Source organism: Antennarius striatus, chromosome 22, assembly GCF_040054535.1.
Source record: "Antennarius striatus isolate MH-2024 chromosome 22, ASM4005453v1, whole genome shotgun sequence".
NCBI classification, from domain to species: Eukaryota; Metazoa; Chordata; class Actinopteri; order Lophiiformes; family Antennariidae; genus Antennarius; species Antennarius striatus.
In genome coordinates, this window is record NC_090797.1 from 16,748,112 (window position 1) to 16,769,574 (window position 21,463).

Consider the following 21,463-nt stretch of genomic DNA (forward strand, 5'->3'; position numbering starts at 1 on the left):
AAAGGCCCTCTGCTGAGCGCATCTGCGACTACGTTTCTTGGCCCAGGAACATACTTGACATCAAACCCGTAGGCGGCCAACTTAGAAACCCAGCGCTGTTCAACCGCATCTAGCTTCGGCTTAGTGAGGATATGGACACGTGGATTGTTGTCTGTCCAAGCGGTGAAAGTATGCCCCTTCAGCCAATGGCTGAATTTCTCACAGACCGCCCATTTCAATGCCAGAAACTCCAAGCGGTGAGCAGGGTAGTTCCTCTGAGCCTTGTTCAAGGTCTTACTAGCAAACGCTATTGGACGAGCCCGTTTCTCACCCGGGGTGACTTGAGACAGCACAGCACCTAAACCGTCAGTTGAAGTGTCGGTGGAGAGAATGAAAGGTCTGGAGAAATCAGGGTGGGCCAACATGACATTCTTAAGCAGGGCATCCTTGAGAGTTTGCAGTGCCTTGTCACATTCCGAGGTCCAATCTTCAGCGGTCAACTTCCTGTACACAAGCTTCTTCTTCTTCCCTTTATTAGTCTTGACCTTTGCCTCTGCTGTTAGCTGGATGAGAGGCTTCGCCAGCGTAGAACAGTGCGGAACAAAACGCTGGTACTAGTTCACTAGGCCCAAGAACGACTTGATCTTACTGGGGGATGGTGTCTGGCCATCAGAAGACATCAAGTCTGACTTAGACACCTGTTGTATGGCGTCCACCTTCGCAGGGTCTGTCGACACACCACTACTGTCAATAACGTGGCCCAGAAAGTGAACCAAGTGGCGTAGGAGGTGGCACTTCTTGGGGGCAAGTTTGAGGTTGTGCTCCCGCAACCGCTCAAAGACCATCTCAAGTGTGTTCAGAGCTTCGTGTTCACTCGGTGCAAAGACAAGTAAATCATCCAAATAACAGAGCAAGTTCATGAAGTTCTGATTTCCAAAGATGTTCATCATCATGCGCATGAAGCTAACTGGGCTGTTACAGAGCCCCTGGGGAAGTCTGTTATACTCATGAAGCCCAACAGGCGATGCAAAGGTGGTGAACTTCTCGCTGTTCTCATCAAGGGGGATATTATAGAATCCAGATGTGAGGTCCATGGTACTGTCCAACGCGTTTCTGCCAAGCGCAGCAAGGCAGTCGTCTTGATGCGGGAGAGGATAAGCGTCCTTCACTGTCCAAGCGTTTAGCCAGCGAAAGTCAGTGCAGATGCGCAGCTCCCCATCCCTTTTCCACACCAGGACCAGCGGTGAAGCAAACTCACAAGTTGATTCCCTGATGATACCTTTCTCCTTCATTTCATCCAACATAGTTCTGAGTTTTTGGTAGTGGGCTGGAGGAATACGTCTGTAAGGGAGTTTGAAAGGCTTTTCATCCATCAGGTGGATTTTGTGGACAAAGTCTTTCACTTCGCCGCAGTCGAGCTTATGCTTGGAGAAAATGTCAGAGTATTTCAGGACAAGGTCACACAGCATACTCCTACACTGATCCGACACTTCACACGAGTCGAGATCCAAGTCGCCCAAACCTAGTTTCCCAAGGGCCTCTGACATGTCAAAGTTGGAGGCCTGTTCTGCTGCAATATGGCAACTGTTGGACTTTAGACACAAGCTTTCAGTAGTCTTCAATTCCTTGACAGCCAAATATGAGTGCACATCTGCCAACTTAGCATTCCTCCTGATGGTCAACGGCTTATCTGTAGGGTTCATGACCTTCATAGGCACCCATCCATCACCCCACAAGTCACCACTCTGCCAACAAGAACATTTCTTGGAACAGAACAAGACTTAGTCGGTTCAACCATCACCGTGCAACCTGGGGGCCCACGCGACTTTTCCGAGAGTTTCCCCCACACCAGGTGCTCATGCCCAGGCAAAAGTGTTATAGCACTGTTGAGTTTGACTGTGCACACAAAGCCAGGCACAGACTCACCTCTCCATCGATGAACACCAGCAAGCATGTCAAGGAACCCATCATGCCCCCCGACATCAGTCCTAGCCGTCCCCGTAATCATCTCCCAGTACTCCCGTGACCCTTTAAACCTTACATCCATAAACTTCAAGCTGCAGGTCAAAGACTCTCTTAGGACGCACCCTCTGCCCTCCACATCCAATCAGCACAATATCCATGGCCTCCCCACCATCACGGTCCAGAACCCCAACATCAATAAGCTTCTGTTCCACAGCTTCACTTACAGAACATGCCATAGAACCAGAGTCCAACATGGCGGACACTGTTTCACATCCGTTGACCACCACAGGAGTGTAAAACAAACTTTCACTGGCTTCCAAACGTTGTGTGTTCTGAAAGATGATTGTCTGGGAACTTGGGAGACTCTCGCAGGCTTACTCATACATAGACTGTAAATCATCATCGAGACCGAGGGTGTTATCACTGAGGCCCACACTTCCCCTCCCAAAGTGCAGGCAGTCTAGTTTTCCTGATGAGAGGACGAGACAGGAGCAGACTAGGGAGCCGACCGCGGTGCACCCGGGGATGTGCTATTGGGGCATTGGAGTTTCATATGGCCTGGCTGGTGACACGCAAAACACAGGCGGTGCAGCTGACAATGCGCTATTGTAGAGTGATAATTGTCACTACAAATGCCACAAACCCCGGTCGTCGAGACCCTCCTCCTCTGAAAAGAAGGGTTGCGGCTCTGGGAGGCAGGAGGATCGGAACGAGCAGCCAAACTTCCTAACAAATCGCCAAGCATCTTAGACATCCTATCCATGTTAGCCTGCAGAGACGCAAGCTCTTCACACTGAGGTTGGGCTGGCTAACACCCTGTCAATGGCACTGCAACATAGAGTCGGGTACAACACAGTCCACACCCTGTGTGCCGCTATCCATCACAGCAACGGCTTGCTTGGCAGTGCGTTCAGCTGCAAACCTATTGTGCCTTTACTTCACCTCCCTCTGGTATTCATCGATCCTCTCCTGCACCTCTTTAGCTGTCCAGCTACTTGCCAGCTTGCTTTTGAAGACAACAGACAAGGAAGGCTCATGACAGTGCCTTACAAACATCATAGCCACCTCTTTGGTCAAGTCATCCATGCTCTTCCCCTGATGCTGAAGGGACTCCTCTGCTATATCAGCTACTTTATTCAAACGCACCCAGTAATCAACAGGACTCTCATGGGCCCTGGGAAGCGTGCTGTAGAAATCAGCAAGTGGCATGCATGAATACGACAGGTCACTGAAATGCTGCTTTAGAATAGCATAGATGGCATCAGGCTGCCTCTCAACAGTAATCGACGGGTCACTGCGTAACCCAATCCTCACCACATCTTTGGCTCTGCCCATAAGCTTGCTCATAATCTCATCAGGCTGATCAGTAATCCTAGCATCCTTCCTCCTCAGGTACATCGACATCAAGTCCACCCACTCATACACTGAGCACTTATCCGTCGCCTCACCACGGAAAACAGGAGGTTCTTTGCTGTCAGATCTCCAGGCCAAGCTAAGCCGAGAGAGGTCCACCTCAGAACTAGCAACTTGCGTATGCCTGTCGCCACCACTCGGGCCACTGGTGGACTCTCTATCCAACAGCAGTCTGGCTGTGACTGAATCTCCAATATGTTTGCCCAGGTCTGTAATCAAAGCACCTAATAGTTTGAGTGTACTGTCTGTGTCACTCGTTACAGGCATAGTGGCAGAGGGAAAAGGGCCCTGGGCAGCAAGACGGGGAGTGAATGGAGTAGAAGTATGAGGAGACTGAACACCATGGACAGAATGGGCAGGGTTAGGGGTGAAAGGGGCCTCAGGGGCAGCAACCTGTAGGTGAGTGGGGTTGGGGAAGCAAGTATATGTGGCACAATGATCACCCAGAGTACTGAACCCACGCCCACCCGTATTGAGAACACTCAATCAATCAATCAAGTTTTATTTATATAGCGCTTAATCATGGCAGCAGACATTTCAAAGCGCTTTAACAGACAGAGAAACCCAACTGAACCCTCCAGAGCAAGCATAAGTGACAGTGGCGGGGAAAAACTCCCTCGATGAGGAAGAAACTCCGGGCAGGACCCAGACTCTTTTGGGCGGCCATCCGCCTCAACCGGTTGGGTGGAAAAGAAATCAAAGGAAGATAAGAACAGCATCAGAGAGAGAGAGACAGAGAGAGAGTGACAGATAGGCCAGATAGAGACAGTATCAATATGGTTAAGGTTGCTAAAGTCAAGGCACAATTACAGCTGCGTGGATGACTGTATGGCGGCACGGAGGAAGAAAGCAAGCAGGACCCCAGCCAATGGATAGTTGAGGGGTGGTACTGGTGGGCTTGGAGGAGAAGGTCCACAGCACATGGAGAGATGGGGGTGATACTGGTGGGCTCGGAGGTGCAGGTCCACAGAGGAAGGTCCACGGTGGCTGTGCGGATGAGGGGTGGAACAGTAAGATGACACCAAGGAAGAGAGGCAGCAGGACCCCAGTCAATGGTTAGGTTAGGGGTGATACTGTTGTTTGGGAGGTGTAGGTCCACAGCAGATGGTCCACAGCGGATGGGTGGATGAGGGGTGGAACAGTATGGTGGCGCGGAGGAAAAAGGAAGCTGGACCCCAGCCGATAAGTAGGTTAGGGGTGGTACTGGTGGGATGGGAAGAGCAGGTCCATAGCAGATGGGCGGATGAGAGGTGAACCTGAGAAAAACCTGGGAGGACATAGAGCACAGAGACTCCAGGGAAGAACTTTAGTTAGTAGGGTGTGATTGGAGACTTGGAGAGTGAGATCAGAGAAGAGGAGGAGTAACAGAGATGGTTGGAAAGAAGGGGGAGGAGAGAGGAACTCAGTGAGTCTGGATGTTGAGTCTCCAGCAGTGTAGGTCTATATGAAAATAAACGTAGTAACCTAAGTTACCATTAATTGTAAAATTTATGAAAAAGAAAAGTTTTAAGTCTAGTTTTAAATAGTGAGAGGGTGTCTGCCCCCCGAACTGAGGTAGGGAGGTAGTTCCACAATAGAGGGGCTTGATAGCAAAAGGCTCTAGCCCCCGTCCTACTTTTATAAATTCTAGGAACCATCAGTCGGCCAGTATGTTGAGAGCGTAATGCTCTAGATGGATTATTAGGAACTAAAAGTTCCTTCAGATAGGTCGGTGCCTGGCCACGAAGGGCTTTGTAAGTGAGGAGGAGTATTTTAAAATCTATCCTAGCTTTCACAGGAAGCCAGTGCAGAGAAGCCAGCACAGGAGAAATATGGTCCCTTGCACTGGTCCTGGTCAGAACACGGGCAGCAGCATTCTGAATTAGTTGAAGAGTCTTCAGCGACTTTTTGGGGCAGCCTGAAAAATGTGCGTTACAGTAATCTAGTCTGGAAGTGATGAAAGCGTGGATTAATTTCTCTGCATCACTCCGTTTTAAAATATGCCTGATTTGAGCAATGTTTCGGAGATGGAAAAAGGCCGTTCTAGAAACCTGCTTAATGTGTGTGTTAAACCAGAGATCCTGATCAAAGATGACACCTAGGTTCCTCGCAGTGGTTTTGGCCTCAAACATGATGCCATCCAAGGTTATTACATCACTGGGCACTACATCCCTAACAGTTATTTGGCCGAGCACAACAACCTCAGTTTTATCAGAATTGAGATGCAAAAAGTTATTGGTCATCCAATCTTTAATCCCTTTGATACACGCCTGTAATTTGCACAACTGGCTGACATCGTCAGGTTTAATCGAGAGATATAATTGCGTATCATCGGCATAACAATGGAAGTTGATGGAGTGTTTCCTTATCAAATTACCCAGAGGAAGCATGTACAAGATAAACAGTATTGGACCAAGAACCAGGCCTTGAGCAACTCCATAACTAACTGTAGTTGACTGAGAGGAGTTGTTATTAACGTGAACAAACTGGGAACGGTCAGTTAAATAGGACTTAAACCACATCAGTGCTGATCCCTTAATACCAATTGTTTGGTCCAGTCGTGCCAGAAGAATATTGTGGTCAATTGTGTCAAACGCCGCACTAAGGTCCAAGAGAACCAGTATAGAAACAAGTCCTCTGTCTGAAGCGGTTAAAAGGTCGTTGCTAACCTTGACAAGTGCTGTTTCCGTACTATGATATTCCCTGAAACCTGACTGGAAATTCTCGAATAAACTGTTGGATTTAAGGAAATCACATAACTGATTAGCGACTATTTTCTCCAAGATCTTAGATAAAAACGGGAGATTTGAGATGGGTTGATAATTATTTAGAACAGTAGGGTCCAGGTTAGGTTTTTTGAGAAGTGGCTTAATTACAGCTACTTTAAAGGACCATGGTACATATCCAGTAGATAAAGACATGTTAATTATATTAAGGAAGTGGTTGCCAAGTAAAGGTAGGACTTCTTTGATGAGTTTAGTTGGAATTGGATCTAACAGACAGGAGGATGGTTTAGCTGAGGAGATTATTTTAATCAGCTGACTGATCTGTATTGGAGAAAAGACATCCATAGAACCAAAGGGTTCAGGAGTCAGCTGTGGGTTTTCTGGATCTAAGGGACCTAAAAAAGGACCAGAGTTTGAGGATAGGACACCATTAATTTTGTCTCTGATGAGCAGGATCTTATTATTGAAGAAATTCATAAAATCATTGCTGTGGAGACTTGATGGAATACTAGGCACAAATGCACTGTGGTTCTTTGTCAGTCTGGATACAGTACTGAACAAGAATCTGTGATTGTTTCTATTGTCCTCGATTAATGATGAATGATAGGCTGCTCTAGCGGAACAAAGTACCTTCCTGTATTTATGTAAACCATCATGCCATGCAGTGCGGTATTCTTCTAATTTAGTAGAACGCCATTTCTTCTCAAGTTGTCGGGATTCTTGCTTTAATTGGTGGGTATTTTTTAGTGGAGCAATTAAATCTAAGGTTTTTCGCAGAGAGTCTGAAGTAACGTCAACAAACTCATCAATTTGAGATGAGCTAGCATTAACTGAGTTCAGAAAATGACCCGCTGTGTAGTTCAGTAGAGGAATTAGATTAAGCATACTTGGGATTTCTTCCCTGAATTTAGAAATAGTATGATCTGATAAGTTTCTAGTACAAACGTTTTTTGCAGGAAGAGTATTACACAATAGCCGAATGTCAAAAGTTATCAGGCAGTGGTCAGAAAGGATAGGATTACGAGGAAAGATGACCAACTCCTCAATTTCAATCCCATAAATCAAGACTAAGTCCAGAGTATGCTCGAACTGGTGGGTAGGTTCCTGTACACACTGACTAAAGCCTACGGAGTCTAGTAATGACATAAATGCCCTACTGAGGCTATCATTACTGTCGTTCACGTGAATATTGAAATCACCAACAATTATGACCTTATCAGTTTTAAGAATTAAACTAGTTAAGGAATTGGCAAATTTGGATAGAAAGTCAATGTATGGACCAGGAGGACGATAGATGATGACAAATAATAGGGGCTGAAGTAGTTTCTGGATTGGGTTTGATAGGCTCAGACTAAGACTTTCAAATGAATTGAAGATAATCTTTGGTTTAGGGCTAAATTCTAGCGAGGAATTAAAAATTGATGCAACTCCACCACTTCTGCCTGAGACTCAAGGGATCTGATAATTTAGGTGACCAGGAGGAGTAGCTTCATTTAGGGAAAAATACTCATCCTCACTTAGCCAGGTTTCCGTTAAACAGAATAAATCTATTTGATAATCTGATATAATGTCATTGATTAAAACAGCTTTTGATGACAGAGATCTAATATTTAGGAGACCACATTTTATTGTTTTGTCACACGCTCCCCATAACCATGAGAACCCACTTGACTTTGTAGGCCTGACGGAACAGGTGACAAAACCATCCCCCTACCAACTCCCACTCTAGGACGTACATCCATGTCTTCAGGGTTTGTGCCCTGCAACTTCGCATTCGCACCCTCTGCCATATCCACCAAACTGAATTACAAATCAACGAGTGACAATCAGATTGCCAAATTCTTGAAAGAAAATTAAAACTGTACACGAAAAAAAAAAAAGACAAACAGCACAGGGCAAAAACAAAAAATAAGATAAACCCTGTTCACTGTTCTTCTTATATCACCAGAGTGGCCAGTAGACAACTTGTAAGGCCACTACCAACACAACTAAATTAAAACATACAAAACTCAGAGCAACAGATCCAGCAGAAAAAAAAGGAGAGAAAATAAAATCACATGCAACTTGCACTCGTTGAGTAGACTTAGCAGCCACAAAACAGAAAATGTCCATTGATTCAATACCTCCACAGTACTTTGGCGAAACCTGAGAGTTAAAGCAGAGTTTTGAGGTCAATGAGCCACGCACTGCTGGAAGGTGGATCGGCTGTAGGCCGATCTTCACTGGCCACGAGGTCAGGGCACCAGATGTAACCCCCTCTATTCTGGCCCACTCCCAGCAGATTGATGACAGCACAACTTCTTTCAGGTTGATAGCGTTTATTGCCAGTTCTGTTGATCAACAACAACAACACAGGTGGTTGGTGGTGTCTGTATATGGCTCAAGTAGCACAGCTCCCATAACAGGAAATGCAGCAGCGCAAGAGCCCGCACAGTGTGATCTTATATATATATATATATATATTTTTTTTTTTTCATTATTATTATTGTTATTACGGGAATTATGCCAAATATAACTATCAACCTTTTTTTGTATGTTTACAATAATAACTTCTCAGCTTAATGCAAAGGCTCTTAGATATTTTTATCATGAAAGAAAAAAAAACATATTTCCCTTTACAACATACCTGTTGATCAACAACAACACAGGTGGTTGGTGGTGACTGTATATGGCTCAAGTAGCACAGCTCCCTAAACATCAGAACGGAAGAAAAACAGTACATTTCAATGGGCTGCGCCATTACTATTGTACAACTCCATGCTAATTCCTGTAACTTGTCAAGCTAGGGCAGAAGAGAAAACTGCACACACTTCGACCCAATGACAGTTGCAAAACATGCCCACAACATTCATATAGCTCAACATATACTTTGATTTCAGTGAAATTCGCATTTTTTAGCTTAACATAAGAAAAATCGCGGAGCTGTATGTAGCCTACCATAACAGGAAATGCAGCAGCGCAAGAGGACAAGCTGCCCGTTTCCTGTCACTTATATAGACCCCACCTGCCACCAGAGGGCGCTATTACACCCGAGGGAAAATTGCATAGAGCCTTGCATAGATTAACCATAATATAAATAATTTTGACGTACTTCAAACATATTAACAATCCTGTTACATACAGCACCTATGGCGGTTGTTGTTAACCCGGGCCTCGACCGATCCGGTATGGAAGTCATAGGTTTGATTAGCATGTTTGATATGGCAAAATTTTTACCTGCGATGCCCTTCCTGACACAACCCTCTGTACGTATCCGGGCGTGGGACCGACAAAATAAGACACTGGCTCGTGCCCTCTTGCGGCTACATCACTATTCAGACACACACTACACTGAATGAATAAATTATGAGACTCATGCCAGTACAGAACATATCCAATTGCTGATCCCCAAAAGCTATTGGAAAATGACTTCCTGTGGAAAACATAAGAGTAGAAAGTCTGAAAACCGATAAGTAAATGTTTAAGGTCACTATCTTCTGTGAAAAAAGTCTCATTCATTCTTTGGAGATCATGACATTGTATCTTTTACTTTGAGTCTTCCTGTTGGATCTATAACATGAGGAAGATTTTCTCCACGTGAAAATGACCTGTAATTTAACAAATAAAATGTGAAGTAAATTATGAAACAATTGACTTGAAATTGATTTTTTCAAAAGACTGAAACCATAGTATTTTAATAGAATTTCAAATGCAGTAAAATCACATTCGATTACATAAACAACCTACTAACGTGTCTATCATTTCCATGTGATATCAAATAAAAAACAGCCAAGGTGCACTGGTAAAAAAGTTAAAAGTTAAAAGTAAGTTAAAAAAGGGCACAATTCTCAACAGGCCTTAACAAATGACATCAAAGTCCAATGGGCGTTCCCTCTTTAATAAACATGAATATGAGTTGTTGTCTATATAAAAATGAAAACACAAATGTAGACAATTGGGAGATGGAGATCTCATTTCTAATTGTTGGTTTGCTCATGTTTGATCTGTATTATGGAGATGGTCTCAAACAAAAGGCTAGATTTACTGGGGGTATTGTTAATGGAACTAACAATCTGGCCTCAACTGTAACATGTAAACCTCAAGGTATCGCTCGCCTGCCAGCATTCTCTATGGATGGAGACTTCATTATTGGGGGTGTTTTCGCCATACACCTCTACAAACAGACCTTGAGATATAACTACACCACTGTACCTGAGCCACCGACATGCACAGGGAGGTCTGTCAGGAGAAGTGATTGTTGAGAGAGTATCAGAGTGTGTTACTGAAATGCTTTTATTTGTGTTACATTTGCTTGTCATTAACTGTGGCTGCCTTAGTTGCAAGATTAATGTCTGTTATCACCCATGATATTAAATTGCAAATCTCTTTCTTATGTTACCTGCTTAAATAGTGCATCATCATCATCGTATGCATGTTTGACAATTGAGTTTCTGTTTCCAGCATTGACTACCGTCAACTGCGCTTCTCACAGGCTATGATCTTTGCCATTGAGGAGATTAACAACAGCACCGAGCTCCTGCCCGGTGTCAAACTGGGTTATCACATCTATGACTCCTGCTTCTATGTGCCAGTAATAGTGCATGTGGCATTTCAGCTTTCAAATAGCCCGGATCAGGCATTTCACACTGGTGATAACTGCTCTCAGTCTGGTATGGTGGTGGGAGTTGTGGGTGAATCTGGATCCACACGATCTATGATCATGTCACGTATTATCGGGAGGTTCAACATTCCTCAAGTAACCTTTGAATTCCTGACAAACTGTCTTTAATAGAAATGATTACTGATTCATGTGCCTGCCATGTTCAATAATCACATTTATGTTTTCACTTAGGTGAGTTATTTTGCCACTTGTGCATGTCTGTCTGATAAGATGCAGTACCCTAATTTCTTCAGAACCATACCAAGTGACCAGTTCCAGGCTGATGCACTGGCCAAGCTTGTAAAACATTTTGGCTGGACTTGGATAGGTGCAGTCCGGTCAGATACAGACTATGGCAACAATGGTATGGCATCTTTCCTGCTCACGGCACAGAAGGAGGGAATCTGTGTGGAATACTCTGTGTCTTTCCATCCGAGAAACCCACGCAGCAAGATCCAGAGAATAGCTGATGTTATCCGGAGGTGTCCATATCACTGATTGTGTCAAAGTGTGACAATGTGTGTCACTTGTTATAATACATGTGAATGTCTTCCACAGATCAACAGCTCACGTTGTTGTGGCATTTATTGCCTCTTTCGAACTGGAACTCCTTATGGATGAGCTGTCACGTGAGGCTTCTCCACCCCGACAATGGGTAGGAACTGAGGCTTGGGTCACCAACCGAGAGATGCTGAAGTACAGACTCTGTGCAGGAGCTATTGGATTTGGCATTGAGCAATCCGTCATCCCCGGATTAAGAGACTTCCTGCTGGATCTCTCTGCCACAAAAGTGGCCTCTTCCCCAGTGCTCACTGAGTTCTGGGAGATTGTATTCAACTGCAGGCTGGGGACATGTGAGAGAGCTGTTTCTGTTGTTGTAAAAAGTCCACCAGTAATTAAGAAGTAAAACCCACTTTTCTGTAGATTAATTTGTGGATTTTGTTTTGTATGAAATTATGTCTGGTAAAATATTTTGACCTTTTTTTGTTATTTATATTATGATATATAATATATGGTTTTTCTGTAGAGCTAAAAACGTTCTGTCCAGTTACTGCCACAGGTGAGAGAATGTGTGATGGAACTGAAGACAAGCAGACTCTCCAGAACCCATACACCGACACATCTCAACTTCGAATCACTAACATGGTCTATAAGGCAGTTTATGCATTAGCACATGCCCTTCATAACACATTGTGCCCGGACACAAATTCATCAACTCACTGCGACAAATACAACAAGTTATCAACAAAGGAGGTTTGTTAAAATTATAAAAAAGCAGAAAAACACATTCCAATTGTAAAACTATAGTATATATAATACATACATTCAATTCATTTTCTAATACTTAACTTCATAGGTCCTTAATCACTTGAAGAAAGTGAAGTTTAACCTTAACGGTTATGGCGTGTCATTTGATGCAAATGGGGATCCCGTGGCCAAATATGAGCTGGTCAATTGGCAGAAAAGTCACACGGGCAGCATTGACATTGTGACAGTGGGACATTATGATGGGTCATTGCCAGCGGGTCAGGAGTTCAAAATTAATACGAACCTCATGTTCATGGAGGGTGCCACAAAAGTAAGGAGTTTTAAGCATATTCAAACGATGTTTTGAAGGTCTCAGAGATGTAATTTTCCACTGTCAGAAGTTTATACTGACTGTGAAGAGAACCATTCCCAATGTTATTGCAAATATTTTTGTCCTTTAGTACATTTTATTTTCATCTTACTCTTGGAAGATATGTTTAAGAATAGAAAAATCTGTTCATTTGATCCCTCTATAGTTACGTTGCATTACTTTCAAATACTATAGACCTTTATAACTAGTACAAAGAATTACAAATATTACGATACAAGACTATTACAAGATAAATTTTGACAAATAGTTTGTAATTGTAATTTTTATTATTTGTTAAATAATTACTGATTGTAATAAAATATTGAATCTTCTTGACTTTGCATTCATGTACCAGGTTCCGAAGTCAGTGTGTAGTGACAGATGTCACCCAGGAACCCGTAAAGTGCTTCAAAAAGGAAAACCCATCTGCTGCTATGATTGTGTGCGATGTCCTGATGGAGAGATTAGCAATTCTACAGGTGATTTAGTTTCTATTTCATAAATGCTACATGACATACAGTATATGACTACTAATTTCCATTTGTAATTTATTGTTTTGTTTTTTAGATTCTCTTGATTGTACCCCTTGCTCTCATGAATTCTGGCCTAATGCAGAGAGCTACACCTGTCTACCCAAGCCTATTGAATTTCTTTCCTACGATGAGGTCCTAGGAATCATTCTGGCAGCGTTCTCCGTTGGTGGTGCCTGTCTCAGCATCATGACTGCAGTTCTGTTCTATCAACATAGAACATCCCCGATTGTCAAGGCCAACAACTCTGAGCTGAGCTTCCTGCTGCTCTTCTCTCTGACTCTGTGTTTCCTGAGTTCATTAACTTTCATTGGAGCACCCTCTGACTGGTCCTGCATGCTGCGACACACAGCCTTTGCAATCACCTTTGTCCTTTGCATGTCTTGTATTTTAGGCAAAACAATTGTAGTATTAATGGCCTTCAAGGCCACCCTCCCAGGCAGTAATGTCATGAAATGGTTTGGTCCGCTGCAGCAAAGAATAACTGTAGCCTGCATAACATTTATACAGGCATTAATATGTACCATTTGGTTGGTTGTTAGCCCCCCATTTCCAATCAAGAACTTAACTGTATATAAGAAAATAATCATTCTGGAATGTGCTTTAGGCTCAGCCGTTGGGTTCTGGGGTGTACTCGGGTACATTGGGTTACTCGCTGTCTTTTGCTTAGTGCTTGCTATTCTAGCTCGGAAACTGCCTGATAGTTTTAATGAAGCCAAGCTCATCACCTTCAGCATGTTGATATTCTGTGCAGTCTGGATCACCTTTATCCCAGCGTATGTCAGCTCTCCTGGGAAATTTACTGTGGCTGTAGAGATATTTGCCATTCTGGCCTCCAGTTTCGGATTAATATTCTGTATATTTGCTCCAAAGTGTTTCATCATATTATTTAAACCGGACAAAAACACAAAGAAACAGTTTTTCAACAAAAATAAATCCCAACACATCTAAGGGGCCTTTTTGGTCAAAACACATGAATGTAAATTGAATACATACAGTTGTTGTTGTTTTTTTTAATGCACACTTATTTTATCTCATTGCTGGTGGTTAAGTGTTCGTATTTGTGCAAGAGAGGGAGTGTTGTCTTAAATCTTTATCTATTCTGCTTCGAAAAAACAAGTTTTTTTGTACTTGATCTAGTAATTGTGTATGGAATGTGTTTCTCTCAATGTGTTGGGAACATAGAGAGTTACACAGTAGGGTCATTCAATCCAAAATGTTTAGCCTTCAGCTAGAAATAAAAAAAGACACCTTCTATCTCAGAGAAGAGGCCCAAACAGACAAACAGTGTTTGGTCTGAGCTAGCAAGCAAGGTCTCTTCCAAGCTGCACAAAACAAACTTTCAAAATAAGAGTCGGAAATGGCAAAGTTTTGAGTGACACTATGGGTCATGTTGGAGCACTTTGAAGTGACTCAGGATATGATGGCAAAGTAGTGTTAAAAATGTATGGTTGTCATCACAACACAGAACAACAATTGCTAATCTGTACATTCTATTGGAAAATCATTTTCTAGGGAGAGAGTAGAAAGTCTGGAAGCTGACAAGCAAATTTTCAAGTTTACTATCTTGTTATGTAAGGAGCCTGTCAATAATGTAAGTCAAATATGGAAAGCAACAATATGTGATACAATTAAATTTGAGTGTGATATAACCTCAATATAGTGTAGCTGGTAGGGATGAGCGAGTACACCACTATCTGTATCCGTATCTGTACTCGGAATGGGCGGGGCTTAAACCGGAAGTGGGTGTGGTTTGACCGGACATGGGTGGGGCTTAAATCGCTACATTATTTTAAGTCTAAAATTGATATGTATTGATCAAAAGTTGCTATATTTATTGTTGATTTTAAAACTAGTTACAGAACAGCCTCAACATTGACATTCAAATCAATGTTTTTGATCACAAAAGTAACAAAACTATTTACAGAACAAGTTTTTTATGGAACTGAGTCAGAACATGAATATTCTTAAGTCTATGAATGAATATTTACAGAACAGCCTCAGAATTGAGATTCAACACTTTTGATCACAATAGTAAAGGAACTACAATATATATAGAACGAGTAAACACAAAACGCATTAAACGGACAGTGACGTTAATTTTAAGTAACATATACAGTATGTTATTCATCATTATGAAAAATAGAAGAAAAAATACATTTCATATGTGTAGCATCATCTGTTTGGTCAAAAAAGCTTAAAATCTGTGCTTCAGCAGTTTCAGCATTCAGTGGTCACCTGGGCGTCATACGTCACTGGGGCCAAACAGAGCTTTAGCAGCCATAAGAAACAATGCAATTCTAGATGCGATTAACACCAAAATTATCATGGTTACCTGTGATTAACACCAACATTATCATGGTTACCTGTGATTAACACCAAAAGTATCATGGTTACTTGTGATTAACATCAAAAGTATCATGGTTACCTGTGATTAATACCAACAGTATCATGGTTACCTGTGATTAACACCAAAAGTATCATGGTTACCTGCGTGGTGAACCCTTGTGTCAACAGTACAGCAAAAAGACGCCACTTTCAAATAAATTCACTGTGGAATTAACAACTAGAGTTGTTATTAATTCCACACAGTCCAATAGTAATACATGGCAGTTAGCTCAATGCTAACATGATATGGACAATACCATTGACGGGCTAGTGCGCTGGCATTTTTAGCGTGATACCTTCCCAGAAGGTATTCTAAAGAACGACAGGTCCTTGTCTTTGCGTCTTTTTGCTGTTCTGTTGACACAACCGTTCACCTAACAGGTAACCATGATACTTTTGGTGTTGATCACAGGTAACCATGTTACTTTGGACAGGTGTACCTAATAAAGTGGCCGGTGAGTGTATGTTATTCATCATTATGAAAAATAGAAGAAAAAATACATTTTATATGTGTAGCATCATCTGTTTGGTCAGAAAAGCTTAAAATCTGTGCCGCAGCAGCTTCAGCATTCAGTGGTCACGTGGGCGTCATACGTCACTGGGGCCAAACACAGCTTAGTGTGGTGGAAGGATCTCACCCTGCAGTGGCGCTTGATTATGACGCGTCTCTCCAATCAGCTGAGATGATCCCATGTTTGTTTACAGTGTGTGTAAATGTGGTATTCATATCAAGCACCTTTATGGTCACAGCTCAGCAGAACTACTGTGATGGATGGAGCAATATGTATTTATGTTCAGTAGCAGGTTGTTTGGTTGCCTGGTGTTTATTGTTTTCTACATAGTGACATCTGTACATTTCTATGTTGGAATGTATCCTATGTTTGAAATAATTGTTGTTAGCTGCAGCAGGCTGAATACAGAATTCTGTTCTTGATGCTGACAGTGTACCTGGAGCAGCAACAATACCGGAAGGCTCCAGCAAGGGGAGCATAGGCTCGTGGGGCTACACTAAAGGACACCGTTCTTTCTCCCCTCAGTCAATACACTTCCGACATGAGAAAGTTTGTCTCCGTTTATGCTTGAACTACTTAATCCCTTTAAGGGCTTTTACATTTGGAGGCACCGCTGGGATGAGAGAAGTGAGGCTAGTATCCCAAAGGAAGAATCACCCCGTATCAATCATCCCATAAAAGAAACCCAGGTGGCAGAGAGTGCGGCTTCGGTGGTGGTGAACGCCTAGCCAAGGAGAGCTTGCATCCTGAGGTGCAGTGTGTCTACCAGGGAGCAGCAGAATTCACGGTAAAAGGCAAAACACCATTCCACAGTTCTACTTGTCACTCACCTGCCAAGATGGAGTTAGAAGTTGAGAATCTTCGGTTTGAGGTCAAGGGAATCCTTTTTCAGTTTACTACAGAGCAGTTAATGGAAATAAGTGATTTTCTTAAAATCTCAGGAACGAACAGACAAAAGATAATTGGCCAAACTCGTAATGCCCTTGTTTCAAATATCCTTCACCACATCGAACGTGACGAACTGAGTGAACTTGAAGATGAAGGCATGGCGGAACTGCTGAGCCTTAAAGACAAAATACAGACCCTGCAAGAGGCTAGTAACAATAATACACCAAAAGGGGCAGACGATAATGAAGAGCAGGAGAAATTAAAAAGAGAGTTGGAGCAGTTAAAACTTATGGTGCAACAGAAGGAGAGTGAAATGCAGGGACTAGCTAACAAGAACATACAGAGCAGAGCTAACAATGACACTATACAAGTTCACACAGCCTCTGTCCATGCAAATAATTCACCATGGTGGAAAGACTACAAAATTTCAGGGCAGATCGGTGAGCCAGGACAAAAGGACAGGCTTACATTCTCCAGCTTAGCCTGCCAGATTGAGAACGGCCTTAGCAAAGGATACCCCGACTCAGAAATAGTGGATGCTGTTATCAGAGCCATTGTACCTGGCCTGCAGCTGCGAAGTTACCTCGAGGGTAAAAGCAATCTGTCCCTGCCCACCCTACAGAGAATCCTTCGATCACACTATCAGGAAAGGAGTGCCACCGAGCTGTATAAACAGCTTACCACAGAGGTTCAAGGCAACAAAGAGACTCCACAAAACTTCTTAATAAGAGCAATGGACTTAAGGCAGAAAATATTGTTTGCATTGCAGTGGGGGTTTTGTTTTTGACAGGAGACAGTGTAAAATACAAGATATTTATTTGTCAATTCATATCATGTTTAGGTTGAGTAGCAGTACAATAATATCATCAATAGGTTGAGTATGAGTCCAATAACATCATTGATGATATTGACAGACAAGTTCAACAAACAGACAAGTTCAACAAATACTTATCTAAGCATGATGAGAGCTCTGGGGACGATGAAAAAGTCCTCCAGTGTGTTGTTGCAGAGTACTCTGGGTACAGGAAAAACTTCAAGTACAAACTACAACATGGATCACATCTCTTTTTATACTCTAAAGGCGTAACTATGGGAGGAGTGAATCAGTTGTGTAACTTCATTCCCTCTGCTCTCCACTAATCTTTCCCCCAGTTTCAGTAGGTACATCATGACCTCAAGAAGTTAGCAGAGACATCAAGTCGACAGTTTCACATGGCTGCTGACATAACCTAATCAGTCACACAGACATTTAGTGCAGACAAAATTATTAACAGATACTGACATTTACGCAAACACTTCTAAAAACAGATTAGATTCTTGCAGAATCTTTCATGACCTCGAGACTTCCTGGGGCCGTTTCTCCCAAGTGCTGAAAGATTTGACACACAACTCTAGATTTTTGGGTCAAGAAATGATATTATTTTATTATATTATTATATTATTTTATTGTATTAAAAACTTTCCACCACAGCATCACAAGAAGCCGAGTCTAGTCTCAAATATGACCCCGCCCTAGTGCAGAGCATGTTTATGCACACGGTACTCACAGGCTTACAAAACGACAACATCAAGAGAGACCTCCAGCCTTACCTGTTGCAACCAACCACCGCAGATGAATTGCTCCTAGAAAGGCTCAACATTGCCTGTGGTAATGAGAAGGAGAGGCAGGAAAAAAAGAAGCAGAGTGCACCACAGTGACACGCCAGCGTCCATACTGTCCAGTCTAGTGATGTAAGTGGAGATAAGAAATATACAGCTCATCAAAGCATTGCCACACTACCGCCAGACGTACTGTCAGACCTTAAGGAAATCAAAGCAGATATAGTAGTGTTGAAAGACCTCAAGGCAGAGGTATCGCAAATCAGAGAGTCCATCCATAAAGCAGAGACTGCACCAATGGTGTGTCCTCCTGCCAGCAAAGAGACAGATTATGGGACAACTCACCACCCACCTTATGTCCAGCCCCAGTTTGTAGCCTGGAACGGAGAGAGCACAGCTGCTTTCCATCAGCCAAGCAGACCACTGCAGGAGTACCGAACAGCGAGCGGCCCAAGGCTGACAACAGGGACTGCACAGTTTCAGCAGGGGTTCGCGCCACAGAGATACCCGATGCCGCGCCCCCGACCAAGATGTTTTGAGTGTCAGTAACAAGGTGAGGAATATTGCCAGCATTGCTACAGATGTGGGAGCAGTGAGCACTACCGTGCAGGCTTTCGGGGATACAGAGGACAGCATAGTGCAGCAAGAGGGACCCCTTTAAACAGGCAACGGTTTTTCCCAAAGGAACAGGGAGTGACCGGATCATTCGGAACGTCCCAAAAATGCATCAGCTGTGGAGAAGAAGAGGACGGTCATAAGTTTCGACAGTGCTCAGCGTGCAAAGCAGCACTGTATTGTTCCAAGGAATGTCAGGTTCACCATTGGCCGGAACACAAAGGAGATTGCAAACCACCCACAAGTTGTGAGCCAAGAACATCGCAAACACCTTCATGCAACTCTGCAGCTGACAAAAGAAGAAACATAGTGACGAAGAAATACTATACAGTGACAGATCTAGTTGGAAAGAAATGTCTCATCAACTGCTACCTGCAAGGGAAGAGAACCCAAGTACTCTGTGACACCGGCTCACAGGTGTCTGCCATTGACGAGGTATGGAAAACTGAGAATTTACCGGACCTCAGGCTGAGAGACATTAGAGAGATAGTAGATCCAAGAGACCAAGTGATCCAAGTAGCAGCTAGCTCTGAGGAATTTCATGTCCCTGTGCTTGTTATGAGAGGTAGTCAACAGACTTGCCCTATAATAGGCTTCAATTTGATTGAACGTGTTGTTCTTAATAGTCAGAGAAACCAGACAAATGTCGAGGAAGAGAAATTGATACAAACTGTTAACATGTCATTCCCTAACCTGAAAAAGAAGTCAGTCAAGGCTTTTATTAAGGCAGTGAGTGCTGAGCGAACAAGTGAGTACCTGGTGAGGACAGCCTGTCGGAGAGTGAGTGCACCAAGTCACAGCGCCATCCAGGTAAAATGCAGAATAATGTCAAGCCCTTTAAAGAAGACACCGTATTAATCTTTGAGCCTGATGACGATCCCCAGTGGCCAGAAGGACTGGAATTTTGTGACACCTTAGTGCAGGTGAGGAAAGGGGCACAACCAAACACCACCCTTGGTGTTCAAAACCCCACTGACCATGACATCATGCTTACAGGCAGGGTAGTTATTGGTACAGTGTGGTCAGTTAAAGCTGTGTACCCACTTTGTACAGTGAAGGAAACACACTCACCTGTTGATGTAAACAACATTCAGGCCCAAAGCACCAAAGACCAGGAAACTGCAGAGCTCTGGGACCCCCCCATTGACCTCAGCCACTTAGATGAAAGCCAGAGGCAAGTTGCACGTCAGATGTTGAGAGAAGAATCCAACTCTTTTTCTCGTTCAGATGAGGACATAGGTTGTGTTGAGAAGCTTCATCTGAAGATTTCACTGAAAGATTCTGAGCCTGTCACACGAACCTACATGTCAGTCCCCAAGCCTTTATATGAGGAAATTAAGGATTATTTGCTGGATTTGATTGCACAGGGGTGGCTAGATAAATCTCACTCATCCTATGCTTCACCCGTTGTTTGTGTCAGAAAGAAATGTGGCTCTTTACGTTTGTGCATAGACTATCGGAACCTGAATCACAAGACACACCCTGACAGACAGCCAATCCCAAGAGCTCAGGATATCATGGATGGCCTGGGAGGAAATACCATGTTCTCACTCTTAGACCAGGGAAAAGCTTACCATCAGGGGTTTATGGCAAAAGACAGCAAACACTTAACAGCCTTTGTCACACCATGTATGAATGGGTCAGGATCCCCTTCGGATTAATGAATGCCCCAGCAGCTTTTCAACGCTGCATGGAGGAGTGTTTGGAAGGCCTCCGGGACAAGATCTGTGTCCCATATCTAGATGACACCCTTGTGTTCAGCAAAACGTTTGGAAACCATGTCAGTGATGTAAGGCAAGTGTTGCAGAGACTCAGACAGCATGGAATCAAATTGAAACCAAGCAAATGTGAATTATTCAAAACTCAAATTAGCTACCTCGGGAGAATAGTATCAGCCGAGGGGAACCAAATGGATCCTGCTGACACTGCCACTGTGAGGGTCCTGAAAGACAAAAAAACCGAAAACAGTTGGTGAGTTGAGACAGATTCTGGGGCTGTTGAGTTACTATCGCCAGTACATAAAGGACTTTTCCCGCATCGCCAGTCCCCTTTATGACCTAATCAAGGTGCCAACCAGAGAGGAAAACTTGCAACCTACTGGAAAGAAGTGGCACAAAAAAAGAAATGCAAATGTGGTGCCATCTCACACACCAACTGAATGGAAAGACCTACATCAACAAACCCTTGAACAACTGATAGATTATCTGGTTCAACCACCTGTCCTGGCATTTCCAGATTTCTCTCAACCCTTTGTACTACATACAGATGCATCCAATAAGGGGCTGGGAGCTGTACTGTATCAGAAGCAGAATAGGAAGCTTTGTGTAATTGCATATGGATCACGGACGCTGTCACCGGCAGAGAAAAACTACCATCTCCATTCAGGTAAACTCAAATTTCTTGCTCTTAAATTGGCAATTACAGAACGTTTCCGTGACTATCTGTATTATGCACCCTTTTTCACCGTTTACAGCGACAACAACCCCTTGACTTATGTGTTGTCCACTGCTAAGTTGAATACCACCGGGAGCAGATGGGTTGCAGAATTAGCTGACTTTAATTTTACCATTAAGTATCGCCCTGGCAAAGAGAACATTGATGCTGACAGTTTG

The 21,463-nt window shown here is 43.3% G+C and overlaps 1 protein-coding gene across 1 annotated transcript; it reads left to right on the forward strand.

Moving 5' to 3' along the window:
* The first annotated feature begins 10,138 nt into the window (after positions 1 to 10,138).
* On the forward strand, positions 10,139 to 13,800 carry LOC137589731 (extracellular calcium-sensing receptor-like). The gene is made up of 8 exons (XM_068307572.1): positions 10,139 to 10,278; positions 10,503 to 10,797; positions 10,894 to 11,183; positions 11,260 to 11,555; positions 11,762 to 11,955; positions 12,059 to 12,280; positions 12,675 to 12,798; positions 12,887 to 13,800. Exons 1-8 carry the CDS (start codon positions 10,172 to 10,174, stop codon positions 13,798 to 13,800), a joined length of 2,442 nt encoding a protein of 813 aa, XP_068163673.1. The 5' UTR covers positions 10,139 to 10,171.
* Positions 13,801 to 21,463: the final 7,663 nt, after the last annotated feature.

What these genes read in the sequence shown, in the direction of transcription:
- LOC137589731 (XM_068307572.1), top strand. Translation starts at nt 10,172, where the DNA reads ATGGATGGAGACTTCATTATTGGGGGTGTTTTCGCCATACACCTCTAC. An exon ending in CCACCGACATGCACAGGGAG is followed by an intron (nt 10,279 to 10,502) that starts GTCTGTCAGGAG and finishes TTCTGTTTCCAG; the next exon opens with CATTGACTACCGTCAACTGC. An exon ending in TCATGGAGGGTGCCACAAAA is followed by an intron (nt 12,281 to 12,674) that starts GTAAGGAGTTTT and finishes TTCATGTACCAG; the next exon opens with GTTCCGAAGTCAGTGTGTAG.